Below are 12,899 nucleotides of genomic sequence, written 5' to 3'. Positions count from 1 at the left end.
TCTTCTGGCATATCTCATTTAGACGCAATATCCATTACGGTGTACAATGCTTTTTACCAATTTTTCTAATGATTCGTCTGTTTAAAATTTGTAACTCATTAGGGAGCAGAAAATGTGGCCCCATACCCACAGATCACGATTGAGTTATTTCCTCACTTAACAGCCGCCTTCGCTCAAACGTTACTATTTTTCTCTACGGCTGGCTTGAAGTTTCTGGTGGGGACAGAAGTCAGTTCTTATCGCCATTTAGAACTCCTGGAAGGTATGCATAGCCACATAACGCCGTGGACGTACAAGTTTCCGGCTTAACTCCTAGCGACACCTGTGTAGAGCAGGTTGTGGTCTACCCAATCTGAATGGATTACAATGCAAACTGACTTTGGTCCCCAACAACTAAATCCACTTGAAGAAATATGAACCAATGAACCATTCAGTGTAAGAAAGAAGAGTAGGTCAGAAATAACCTCCCTTAATGAAATGTGCTATGATTAGATAAAGAGAAGTGGGCTCATCCAATAGAGACTCGATCTTGTAGACGGTGTACTCGTCTCTTGAAAGGAGGCAAACAACTCGTCACTCGCGTTCCTAGGAGCACGTACAAGGGGACAAGGTGTCCATTACCAACGTAAATGGCCATTTCCAAGTGGGCCCAGTTTTTTGTTCGCAAGTGTATGTGTTAATAGACTTCTCTACTTTTTGATTTGATAACAAAGTGCCATCGATCATGACTTACAAAACGTAGGAGATTGAATTTTTTAAAGCTGTAAACGTAAGTGATGTACATCAGCTGAGGCGCTCCAAAACTCTTCTGTTTTATGAATTGTCAAACGTATTTAATTGTACATAATGCATATTCTTACGACGATATATCACCTTTGTACGACTTCAACATCACATTAGTTCTCTGCTCAATACTGAGCATATTAACCTCTTTGCTTTTATTCTTTCTGTCTTGCAACCTTGGTAAGAGGTCTCCATCCAGAGTGGTCTTCAGATTTTCTTAATATAAACTGAAGGGGCACGCCAGTGATCTTCGCTATCTATTTGCTGTTCTTCCCAGTGGTCTACTGCCTTCAACTTTGTATTAAAAAGTGGTATTTTCACAATTCTGCCCTTCTCTTATGAAAATGTGCCAAAGGAACTGTGGGTAACAATTACTTACATGGGAAGACAAAAATTTCTTGATGTGTACTTCGTTTATAAGGGAAGCATTTCCTTCCAGGGTTTGCGTAATATTCTCCAGAAACACCACATCTCAAAGGCATCGATTCAATGTTTGCTATTACTTTTCAAGGTCCAGGTCTAACAACCATACAGAAACGAAGAACACTATTAATGCAATCAAGCGGATCTGGGTATTATTTGATATTGCCCAGTTCTGCCAAATCTTAATGAGTTTAACCATTGCAGCTCGACTTAAGATTTCATCCTTACAGTTCATGCAAAACTTAAAACAGCAACGTATTGAAAGCAGCAGTGTGCTAACAACTTGTTAATACAAGGAACACGTTTAGACCTAAGATTTGCATAAACGTTAAGGGAAAAATGTCTCTAACTACAGAATAGATGTGTGCGCCATGAGACAATATTGCATTGGATGGATCAGAAGATAAAGTTCGACAACGGGACATAAAAGGAAAAAAGAGATAACAAATAAGTACACAGATACTGAAAAATAACTCTGTATAATTTTAATTTATTACAATGATAAAGTATTTCATAGTCGTTCCCGCCAAGGAGCAATTGATACTTTAAATGTAACATGTATATGATTTGCACATTATATTTTATTTATTATGATATAGTACATGATCAAAGTACACGGTCAGTGGTCCAGTCTGAAAAGGAGAACGAGGAACAAGTACGTGAAGCAGAAGTAGAGGAAGAGAGAGACAAGGAAAGCTGTAATATCAGAACCACAGTCGAGCTTCTCCTAGTCCTTCTTGCAGTGGTAACACGAACAGCTCTTGGCTGACTTGAAGACCAGGTCCCGCGTTCCATCGAGACACATCACCCGCACCTCCACCTGCAACAAAAGTATCGAGATTTACTCTTAGCGCTTTCGTGAGATCGGTGAATGACGACCGGACGGGAGATTTTAACACTTTGTGTTTTGGCTTTAGGTAATGTTGAAAACATTCCTTGGCAGAGAAAGACGGCGTCCTCAAACTACTAAAGATGTAAGAGTAAGCAATTTCCTCAATTGTGCCGAAAGTTGAAGGGCTAAAGGGACCGGAAGGGATTCAAATTATGATCTTGGACAGCTCCATCAAACTAAAGAAACAAATTTCGAAATTCACTCTCGGCCTTAAATCGCTCATTCAAGTACTGGCCTAATTAACTTATTTACACAATTCTTTCTGTAATGTGTTACCCTGAGGAGGCGTTTTCTTGTTTTCTGAAGAATGTCTACACCGAATGTAGTTATGAGGGCTTAAGTGAAACTCTGCATTGACTCACATTAGCGCTCGTAGTGGTGCTTAAGTGAGACAATGCATTGACTCACTTTGGCGCTTGTAGTGGTGCTTAAGTGAGACAATGCATTGACTCACATTAGCGCTCGTAGTGGTGCCTAAGTGAAACTCTGCATTGACTCACATTAGCGCTCGTAGTGGTGCTTAAGTGAAACTCTGCATTGACTCACATTAGCGCTTGTAGTGGTGCTTAAGTGAAACTCTGCATTGACTCACATTAGCGCTTGTAGTGGTGCTTAGGTGAGACAATGCATTGACTCACTTTGGCGCTTGTAGTGGTGCTTAAGTGAAACTCTGCATTGACTCACATTAGCGCTCGTAGTGGTGCTTAAGTGAAACTCTGCATTGACTCACATTAGCGCTTGTAGTGGTGCTTAAGTGAAACTCTGCATTGACTCACATTAGCGCTTGTAGTGGCAGGAAAAGGCAAAACGCTATTCTAATCGACCGGATAACAATGGTTAAGAAATGTATTGTAATTTTTAGGAATAAATAAAGAATATATTATCATATTCTATTTACCTAAAATTCGTAGCTCATACCCTAGTATATTTTCGACATTGACTGGCTTGCCATAAGGGCTGCAACTGTGGGTTTCTGATACGATGAGGGAAAAATCACCTTATTTTTAAAACTTTATCAGAAATATCGAAACTTTTGATGACTCAGTGTGATGCATGTGGCTAATTTCCATTAATGTGTGATTCAGTCGGGCCATATAATCTGCTGTGAAAAACAAATACTTAGCTTTAAAGAGGGTGAATTTCTAATTTCTAACGTGGAATGTCCTCGCCTTCACTGCCGCTAGAGGACGAAACTACAGTAGATATTTCGGATTAGAACAACTGCATTATTCAAGAATAGACTCATAAGAGGACTCCTCCATTATTTTCAGGACGTTTCTGATTTAAGTCAAGTGAATTCTGTACGTGAGAAGCAAATACATATCAATAAGATCGTATTTTTTGTGGGGTTACTGGCTTGGCGTTTCAAAAACAGCACACGCATCCATATCTCTTGTAAAAACAGACACAGCAAAACCAAGCGTAAATTTATGTAGGTATACCAATACTACCCGCAGTGGTCATGTGTAGCCGGCTGCACTGGCGTGCCAACACGAAACCAAGATCCAGCAGCTAGCGGGAGCAGATACTCCTGCCTTTGAGAGCACACAACTTTGTCAGTATTTCACGTAACTGTTTACAATTCATGTGGCCAGGTTGTGGGAGTAAGGAGATGAAGGTATTACTATTTGCAGACGATAATGCAGTTAGGGGAACAAAGCGCAAAGAAGTTCAAGAGCGACTTGATGCACTGAGCAAGTAAATTGAAAAAAAAGATAATAGTATGAAGAGCAGCGCAGATAAAAGCAAGACCGTGGTGATATCAAGAGGAGAAAATCAAGGAAAGGCACTGTGTAAATTGCTGGTCCAAGCCTTTAAATTGTTGACAGTTTCAAATAGCTAGGGAGTGAATTAATGAACCCAAGGCTGGCCACGGAGATTAGCAAGAGGGTGCAGTGTAAGAAACCTTGTCTGGAATAAAGGAAGTGTGATGTACAAAATGTGACAAGTAGGGAGGAGTGTAGAATTCAAGCTGTTACATGAAATAGCTAGAAGTATGATAGGAAAGGCACATTGATAAACAGAATGTGAGAAAGGAGGTCGGAATGAGAGAATTGGGTGGAGTAAACTAAGACGGTTTGGAGATGTAAAGAGGATGGAGGAGAGAAGAATACCAAAACAGATGATGGAGATGAAGTTCGAGGGAGACCTTGAACAAGGTGGATAAAGAGGAGTGCTACTCACGTCCTCCGTCTCCATCATGTTGCAGCACTGGCCGACGCTCGTGATGGCCTGGTGAGGGTTCACTCGCAGGGTGTTGAGCGCCGAGGGCACCGCCCACGACTCGCAGTAGCCGCGACACGCGTTCGTTGTGATGTCGAACTCGATACAGTCAGGGATGCTGATCTTCCGCGAGTGGCCTGGAAAGAATAGGACACATCTTACGACACCCAGGACCTGCTCAGGGAAGTGTAGGCGATAAGAACGGTAAGGGTAAACCAAGGTAAGAATATGACGACCACATTAGACTATATGTAGAGGTAGTAATTACGTAGGAATGAAAGAGTAAGTACACGGTAGGGTGGCATGGAGAGCTGCAGCAAACCGATTCATGCACTGATGACTCAAACAAAAACAATATGTAAGTAGGGAATGGCCCTATTTCTTGTCAGTGGAGAGAAACTGTCATTGGTATCTCAGCAAGTGTGCCACGCTTCAAATTCTGTAGAATTTTGCGAATGAAGTGTCGCACGTCCTTTTGATCCGGATTCCAGATAAATACGGACGTCCCTATAACGGAACGGTTAGCTTGGAATTTTCATCTTGTTTCTAGTGTAGTTCGTTTACGTTAAGCTCGGCACGTTACTATCACTCTTCGCTCTGGAATGTGCCGGGAAATTAATGACAGGTTGATCCCCACAAACAAAAACAAAAGAAAACATATTTAAGGGTAAGAAAGAAATGTAGAAAGAAAGGTCTGAGAAAACAAATCCAGTTGTGTCTTACTGGCAGCGATTTCTCCGTTCATATCTTAAAGTTTTGTGTCTGTACTTAATTTTTTCTGATACTTCATTTTTGTCTCGGATTAGATAAACAAAAGCCGTGAGTAGGTTCAGTTCAAGTTTCTTGTTTATTGATTTGATTGTTTGTTTGTTTGTTACGATGTCAGGAAACAGGAGCTAAACAAAATGTGTACAATCTCATCATTTATTTATTCAGCATGTGGCTTTTTGCATATATACTGAGAAACATAATTACGTTCATCACTATAAACAAACATCTAGTTCTTGGATGTATGTGATGGAATTCGGGGTTGCCATTAGGAATTCCTCATACTCTCCTCCAGAAGCTGTATTTCTGCAGTCTTCCCTGATATGCTGAATGGTGCACCGCAGTCATATGCTCGTGAGGATTGCACTCCCCACTTGAAGAGTGAGTCTCCACATCTTCCGTGCCCTATTCTCAACCGATTAAGTGTTGTCCATACCTTGCTACGTAGATCAAACCCAGAGACCGTCACAGCTAAAATGCTTCTGGAGCATTTTGAAGCGATTCTCTTCTCGAAGAATCAACAATGCTAAATATAGTGGGATTATTTCTAAATGCGAGAGGAGGTTGTCTTGAACGAAGTATCTTGAATATCAGAATGCAGTGGTAGTCTAGGGTTTGCTAAGATCTTATTCTATTCTCTAATCAATGGTTTTATCGACGATTTGGGGGAGGTATGTGATTTAGGATAGGCAGACAGATGGTGGGATCTCATAATTTAAATCACTGTATGGTAAGTATTCAGTGGCGTAGTGGTTTTTCTTACGAGCTACAGAACTCTGTGACCAGTCAGATGAAGTTAATTACTATCGAAATAAGAATACAATCATTCAGGAAGCACCACTCTGGCTGCGGGGGACTAAAAGGCTCAATACATGTCAACAATAGCATTACACTGACTGACTATTTCTGCTACTTGAGGTGTGGTCTGAGCTAGTTGGCAATACTGCTGCAATATGTGTTTACTGACATCCATCTTTAGTATTCTTACCTTTATACCTCTCAGTTTGATGAATTTATCAGTTAGTTCATGCAAGATAATGTGAAAAAGTTCTCACTCACCAATCTTGTGGCAGCCTGGTCTTTCCCAGGGATCTCGTGCACCAACCCGACTGAGCATGCTCAAGAGGACTCCTAACGCTAACAGCAGAGCGCAGCACTGGACTCGACAGCAGGCAGAAGTCATCCTGTAGCTGCAATGACATCAATAATTACTTCAAAACCTTTATTCGAGAATAGCAATCAGTACTTTACAAAACCAGTCCAATGGCAAAAGCAAGTCACGGAACCTCAAGTTGTATATGATCATATCCACGGGACCGTCAGTTTTATGTGAACTGGAACCGCTAGGGAGTGAATTTTCATTCTGAAAATTTTGCTTGCATATTTCGGGAGCGGAACTTCGACTGCTTTGTTGATAATCTAGTGCCGCTGCTACCTGCGTTCCTGAATACAAAGTCACACGCTTTAATGATAATAACAATAATAATATTGATGATGCTTCTTGTTTTAAGGGGCCTAACATCGAAGGTCATCGGCCCAATAATAATATTAATTTTAATAATACCTTGAATTTTTTATTGAACATTAAATTGCTCTAGACATCATAGTTTGCACAATGATGTAAATTTGCTTTCTAAGGAGGTGCTCAAACATTCTAGTAAATATACAGACGGAGTCCATCGTATGTAATTATTCTTAACGTCAACTATTATCTAGCAATATTAGTCATAGAAAGCAAGCGACTCAAGTCTATCCTGACATTTTTTTTCTTGTGAAAGCGTAAAATCACACGAGAGAACATGTCTCATTATTTCTTACACTCAAGACTTCACTTTATGATTGCAGCCAGTTTGTTCTGTTTATAGTAGTCCTTTATGACTTTTCATATCTTGTGAAACTCGTCGCGTTCTTTGCCTTGTCTCTACACTAATTTCTTCTCAGTTATTCCCTTCCTCTCATCCCTGGAATTTTCTCCTCCACCAATGATTAGAATAAAATTATTACGCCGTTCTGTGTGGCCTAAGAATTCCATTTTTTTTTGTTACTGATTCCTAGCGAAGGTGATTTTAAGGATCTCGAAATCATTTTTTACTTTAGAATCTGCTTTACGTCTCACCGATACCGAGAGGCCTTATGGCAACGATGGGATAGGAAAGGGCTAGGACTTGGAAGGAATCGGTCACGGCCTTAATTAAGGTACATTTGCCTGGTGTGAAAATGGGAGAACACGGAAAACTATATTCAGAGCTGCCGACAGTGGGATTCGAACCCACTGTCTGTGGATGCAAGCTCACGGCTGCGCGCGCCTAACTCGCCCGGTGAAGTCGAAGTCAGAAATTATGCTGTTACTTTTGTGCACTTAGTATAACGTAGCGAGTGGACACTTGTAATTTAGCGTCTTAGAGCATTTTGAAGAAAAACAGAGAATTTTACTTAATTCTAATGTATATGTCAGTGTATTTACGTAGAGCTAATTTAAAAATAAAATGGATACGTGTTAGTAATTGTACATTTATTTAAATTCACATGCGTAGAAGCCTGTGAATTGGCGTACAAGAAAAGAGAAGAATGCATAAATGATATACACAAAATTAAAAATATCTTGGTAGGCCCCAAATACGTCGAAGGAGTGCTAGGAAAATTGCAGGTAGTTGAGCTTAAGTGCCAACACCATTCACAGGAAGGTGATGGATGCAAAAATTCCTCAAGTCAAGTTTCGACAAGACGAATATACAGTATTTAAGAAATGTTGTCAAATTTACTTTCGGGACATGAAATGATCAATAAATGATTCTCAAATTAAAAACCATTCATTTATTTGCATCTAGCCATTCTTACTCGTGAGATATCTGTTTGGAATTTGGAGCCGACAAGTGTAGGATCCCGTGCAAAGAAAGCGCCTGTGAACTACCATGAATGAATTAATCGGTTCTCTAGAGTATGAGGAGATGCGCCCTCTCAGTCATGGCCCTCCATCAATACTTCACATCACAGCCTGCAAGATCACATCGACCATCTGTACTCTAACACCCCTCTTTGATAATATATCTCTCAGTCATGGCCATCCATCAATACTTCACATCACAGACTGCAAGATCACATCGACCATCTGTACTCTAACACCCCTCCTTGACAGTATCCCAGCCATAAGACGTGTTTATGTTAAAAGTATGATACAATAATGGTTTCGCAGTTATTTAGCATTTTGTTGTAAGTTTCGTATTTTGAGGTGAATATGTCTTATGGCTGACGGTCATCCGAATATTTGTGTAACGGACCGCGACAAAATGCGTGACGGAAGTGACGTCACATTAGTCGTTACCGTCGCCCAAAGATGCTGCGGCTACAAGCTAAGTTCCTTTAACGTAGAGTTGAAGTTCCCTTTGATGTAACGTTCAGTTTCATTTATTGAACACAGATTCATGATCATTAGCTTTTCACAAAAGGAAACGTTTCTTCTTACTTCATTTGTCTCAAGACACGCTAAAAAGTGGCTCACGGGTCATTAAAAATGAAAATATAAAAGAACAGATCATAATAAGCATTTTACCTCATAGCACTGTTACGAAAAGTCACCACTCGTACCATTATAACACCGAGCTCTCTGAAACCTACACATTACTTTTTATGTCTGTCCTGCTTAGACAGGTCATCCTTCTCCACCTACATCTCCGCTGCTTCCTTTCATCTTTTATCTTGTTTCCACGAAGTTCAACTCATACTTGCACGTATCAAAGTGCTCCGTACAAAGGTTTTCACTTTTTATTCTCAGTTCCGTGTCCATGTGCCAGCAGAACAAATAAGTTCCTTCCATTGTCATTTGTTCTATTGATTTCATAGGTAAACCCGTTATACTCTGTAAGGACGCTACGAAGGTTGATAAATTTAGAGAAGTAACACAGCTTCCTGTACCTGGACCACCCCCGCTCGCAGCACAACAGCTGGCACAGTGGTTCAGCTGCGTGGCTTCTATCTCGAAAGTAAAGGGAATGAAACATAAAAATGAATACATCTGGCGCTGATGTTTATAAAGTAAACAGGCGGGTTTCCAGAAAGCCATTTCCACAGAAGTAGACTGAACTCCACTGAGAGCCTCGCGTAGGACCGTTTGATATCAGTTAATGTGCATCAACCAGTAAAATCTTAGTTTTCCAGTTGTAAGGATACGTAATAGTACCCCTCATGAACTTATGAACCGTCATCAACTTTTCTTATGACTCAAATCGATGTCCCGATTAGTTTCTTGCTCATGCGAAGACTATTCATGAATATTTTCCACCATAGTATGAACTGATTTAACCCTGATGCTCCTAGGCAAAGTGCAGGGGTCTATTTGGAGAATGTAGCAATATTTTTTCTGATTGTATAAATGAAATATTTATAATATCATCATGTAAAGAATAAATACACACTCAGATAACAATATCTCACGAAGATAAATCTAATGACATTTCAGAAATAAGTATGCATTATACGTACTATTTTAAGTAGGCTAACTCAAAAAATTATAAGATTTTCACCAATAACTTTTTTGGAAAATGAAAGGAAACCGCTTTTCCTTGTGAGAAAATCAAATGCTCATAAATGTGTCTCTCGATCCATCAACGCCTGCTCATTAGAGATGACCGCCAGCCATAAAACATTGCCTGGTAACATACATCCATCAACGCCATACGTGACAACACTTCCGTCACACTAACTTCAGTCAGTTGACCTCCAGCCATAAAACCAATTTTTCACAAAATTGGCTTTCAATGAAAGAAGTCTTCTTGTTCGCCCAGTTTTGTCGCCGGATACCCTTCCTGACTCTAATTGCTGCTGAAATAACACACACAGTTTTGTGTTACTACTGTGGTTGGTAGTGTGCTGTGTTATATGTAAATAAACATGTGCGAATGTGATTCGAACTAGGTGGAATTTCGCATTTTTGATTCTTTCTGAATAAAATGCCTCTCTTCGCTGAGGTGAGACAGTCATGTTAGTGTAAGTAACAATATTAACGTCATCCATAGTAAATATCACTGGCGACCTGACATACTGGTAAGGTAGAAAGGTACTGTAGTTTTGTGTATGATTTGTCAATTTCCTATCATTTTTAATCCAATAAGACTTAAAAGTTTCCAAAACTCTTACTATGAATTACTCACTGGTTAATGTGAACAGTAGGTTTCCTAAAATTACAGGCATCTGCTGACCTGATTGCTACCAGGCTCTGCTATTGCTGCTGAGGAAGTGAGTTCTCTTATTTAATTCGCGTTGCCCGTCATCTGGTTCCTGTCTCCCGTCCTTATCTGATAACGACTGTGCGGCCGTCGCGCTAATGAGCTCGTACTTGTCTCAACAGGTTGCCGCCACCCAGGGGCACTTTGTTCTCTCTCGTTACGATCACCGCAGCCCATCGCACACCTTACTCTGAAAATATTGTGCACACACGAATCATTTACTGAAAGGTGGCAGGAAGGGATTCAGTTACCTGGGAACGTTGTAAGCGGTTTGGCCTCTCCCGACGACTGGATCTTAATGACAAGTTGTGTTGAATGGCTAGGAGCATAAACAGAAGTGTAGTCGGCATGATGTGAAAATAAGCCAAAGTTGCTGGAGCAGGTGGACCAACAATTTTCTTTTACGTCGCACTGACACAGATAGGCATTGCGAAGGGGTTAAGAGTGGGAAGAAAGCGGTCGTGCCCTTAATGCAATGTCGGACAACAGTGGCTTCTTGCAGGAGGTTAATTTTAACACCAGAGCAGGAAACTTAAGAAATCAAAGTCTATTAGTTTGAAAAAAACCAAAAGGCGTGTAAAATAAAATTCACCATTAGTAAAATTGTGCCTGATGTTCAATAATCTCGGCAAATTCAACAGTTGTCTACATTTTAGCTCTGTGTTATGGCCGTTTTAAGAGCTACCATTCTTAAATTTTATATTTCACCTCTGATTACGAGATATGCTATCACCTACAGAATGTAATCTGTAATCTTTCTGTACGTGTGATATTTATAGTAATTATGTTGTACGTTATCTGAGCTATAGTATGACTTGAGTATGTTCAGTTCATTGCGTATGGAACTATGGATTTAACATCACTGTTTACTTTCATACTGTAGTGTATTTCCCTCCAATACTTTCTAAACATTATCTCCATTTCTGTTTTTATTATAGTACCGGATATATTCTTGGTGCCTTTATTTTGTTAAATCTGCAATAATTTAATACAACACAATATATGCCTTCTGTAATTGGAGCTTAAGCTCTATTGAAGGTGTAAATAACTGAGGTAGAGCCGCCGCATTTGCCTGGTGTGAAAATGGGAAACCACGGAAAACCATCTTCAGAGGTGCCGACAGTGCGGTTCGAACCCCCCAGTTGACAACACGCGCGGCCAGCTCGGTCGGTACCGTTGGACCATTTCAAGTGTTAAGAATGTTTGTTCTCCCGGAATCGTAGTGCATTGAGTGTAGCGAGCACGCTGTACGAACGAACTGAGTCTTTTTCCAGACCAACTCTGGTGTACGGGAGTGGATGCTGGGTGCACTCAGCATGTCTTGCTCGTGTATCCTTGTCTGAATGGTCAGTCCGTCAGTTCAATGGTCCCCGCGTTCGATTCTCGGCCGGGTCGGGGTTTTAATGGCTTCTGGTTTATTCCTATGATTCGAGAGCTGGGTGTTTGCGTTTGTCACCATACCATAGTGCTGGCGTCAGGAAGGGCATCCGGTCGTAAAACCTGGAAAATCCGCATGTTCTGCAGATTTCGCACCCAAGGAGCCCACTACGGCTTGATAAAAGGAGAAGAAGAAGAAGTAACAGTTACGAAAGTAGCGATAATGTTGGCTGTTACAAACAGGTGCGAGTAATGGCAGGTGACAGATAGAGGCTACGTTGGTAATAAATTCACTAAATGAACCTGTGCACACAAACGGTGTTGGGCGATGCGTCATGTGAGGCGAAATGAGGAGGACCTGTTACCGAGCAGAATGATGAATTTTACTCATTTAAAGTTAAGATGTGTGACACTTAGCGAACAGACGTATGTGATATTCCCCACTTCTTGAGATTTGCATTAATATTTTACGAAGAACCAATCGTATATACTCTGAAGAAAGCAAGTTCCTAACTGATGTGTCAAACTACTGATCCTACGTTCATAACATTGGCAATCTTCATATTATGATTATAAATGAGACACATGTCAATGGTTATGTGTGTGCTGTATCACATTCTCCACCCAGTTCATACGAGAAAGCCCACGCATATATCATTTGCACACCCAGAAAATGCATTCAGAACATTGATTGAACCAGACTCTTCATGGTCCCATGGTTTAGGGGTCACGTGCCTGTCTCTTATTCGGAGGTCCCGGGTTCAATTCCCGGCCAGGTCAGCGACTTTTATCTGGATCTGAGGAATGGTTCGAGGTCTACTTAGCCTCCGTGATTAAAATTGAGATATTATCTGACAGTGAGATGGAGGCGCGGTGTAAAAGGCCAAGAATAACGCCCGAGAGGATTCCTCATGCTGACCACACAAAACCTCGTGATCTGCAGCCTTCCCGCTGAGCAGCGGTCGTGTGGTAGGCCAAGGTCCTTCAGGGCTTTTGGTTTGGTTTCAACCAGACTATTGGGGAATATGAATGTAATTCTATCATGTACCGAGAAAGAAAGGTTACCTACTATCTACAAGAAAGATTAGACTACACTGACAAGAATCGTGAGCTATAAAAACAGGAAACTATCCAGAAAGTAGTGAAGCAAGGTTGATGATTTTCTACATTCTTCTCAGTGTTAATATAGAAAAATCAACGAAGCAAATGAA

The 12,899-nt window shown here is 40.7% G+C and overlaps 1 protein-coding gene across 1 annotated transcript in view; it reads right to left on the bottom strand.

Moving 5' to 3' along the window:
- Window positions 1-1,676: 1,676 nt before the first annotated feature.
- Gpa2 (Glycoprotein hormone alpha 2) overlaps window positions 1,677-12,899 on the bottom strand; it is a 116,559-nt gene continuing 105,336 nt past the window's right edge. Inside the window, exons 2-4 of the mRNA XM_067153820.2 lie at window positions 6,149-6,279; window positions 4,283-4,458; window positions 1,677-2,026 (exon numbers count right to left, since the gene is read on the bottom strand). Coding sequence (XP_067009921.2) covers window positions 1,934-2,026; window positions 4,283-4,458; window positions 6,149-6,272 — 393 coding nt within the window. The 5' untranslated portion in view covers window positions 6,273-6,279 and the 3' untranslated portion in view covers window positions 1,677-1,933. The remainder of the gene's footprint in view (window positions 2,027-4,282; window positions 4,459-6,148; window positions 6,280-12,899) is intronic.

Source organism: Anabrus simplex, chromosome 9 (assembly GCF_040414725.1).
Source record: "Anabrus simplex isolate iqAnaSimp1 chromosome 9, ASM4041472v1, whole genome shotgun sequence".
Taxonomy (NCBI): domain Eukaryota; kingdom Metazoa; phylum Arthropoda; class Insecta; order Orthoptera; family Tettigoniidae; genus Anabrus; species Anabrus simplex.
Note: the sequence above shows the minus strand (reverse complement) of the source record. Positions and strands in the feature narration are given on the sequence as shown.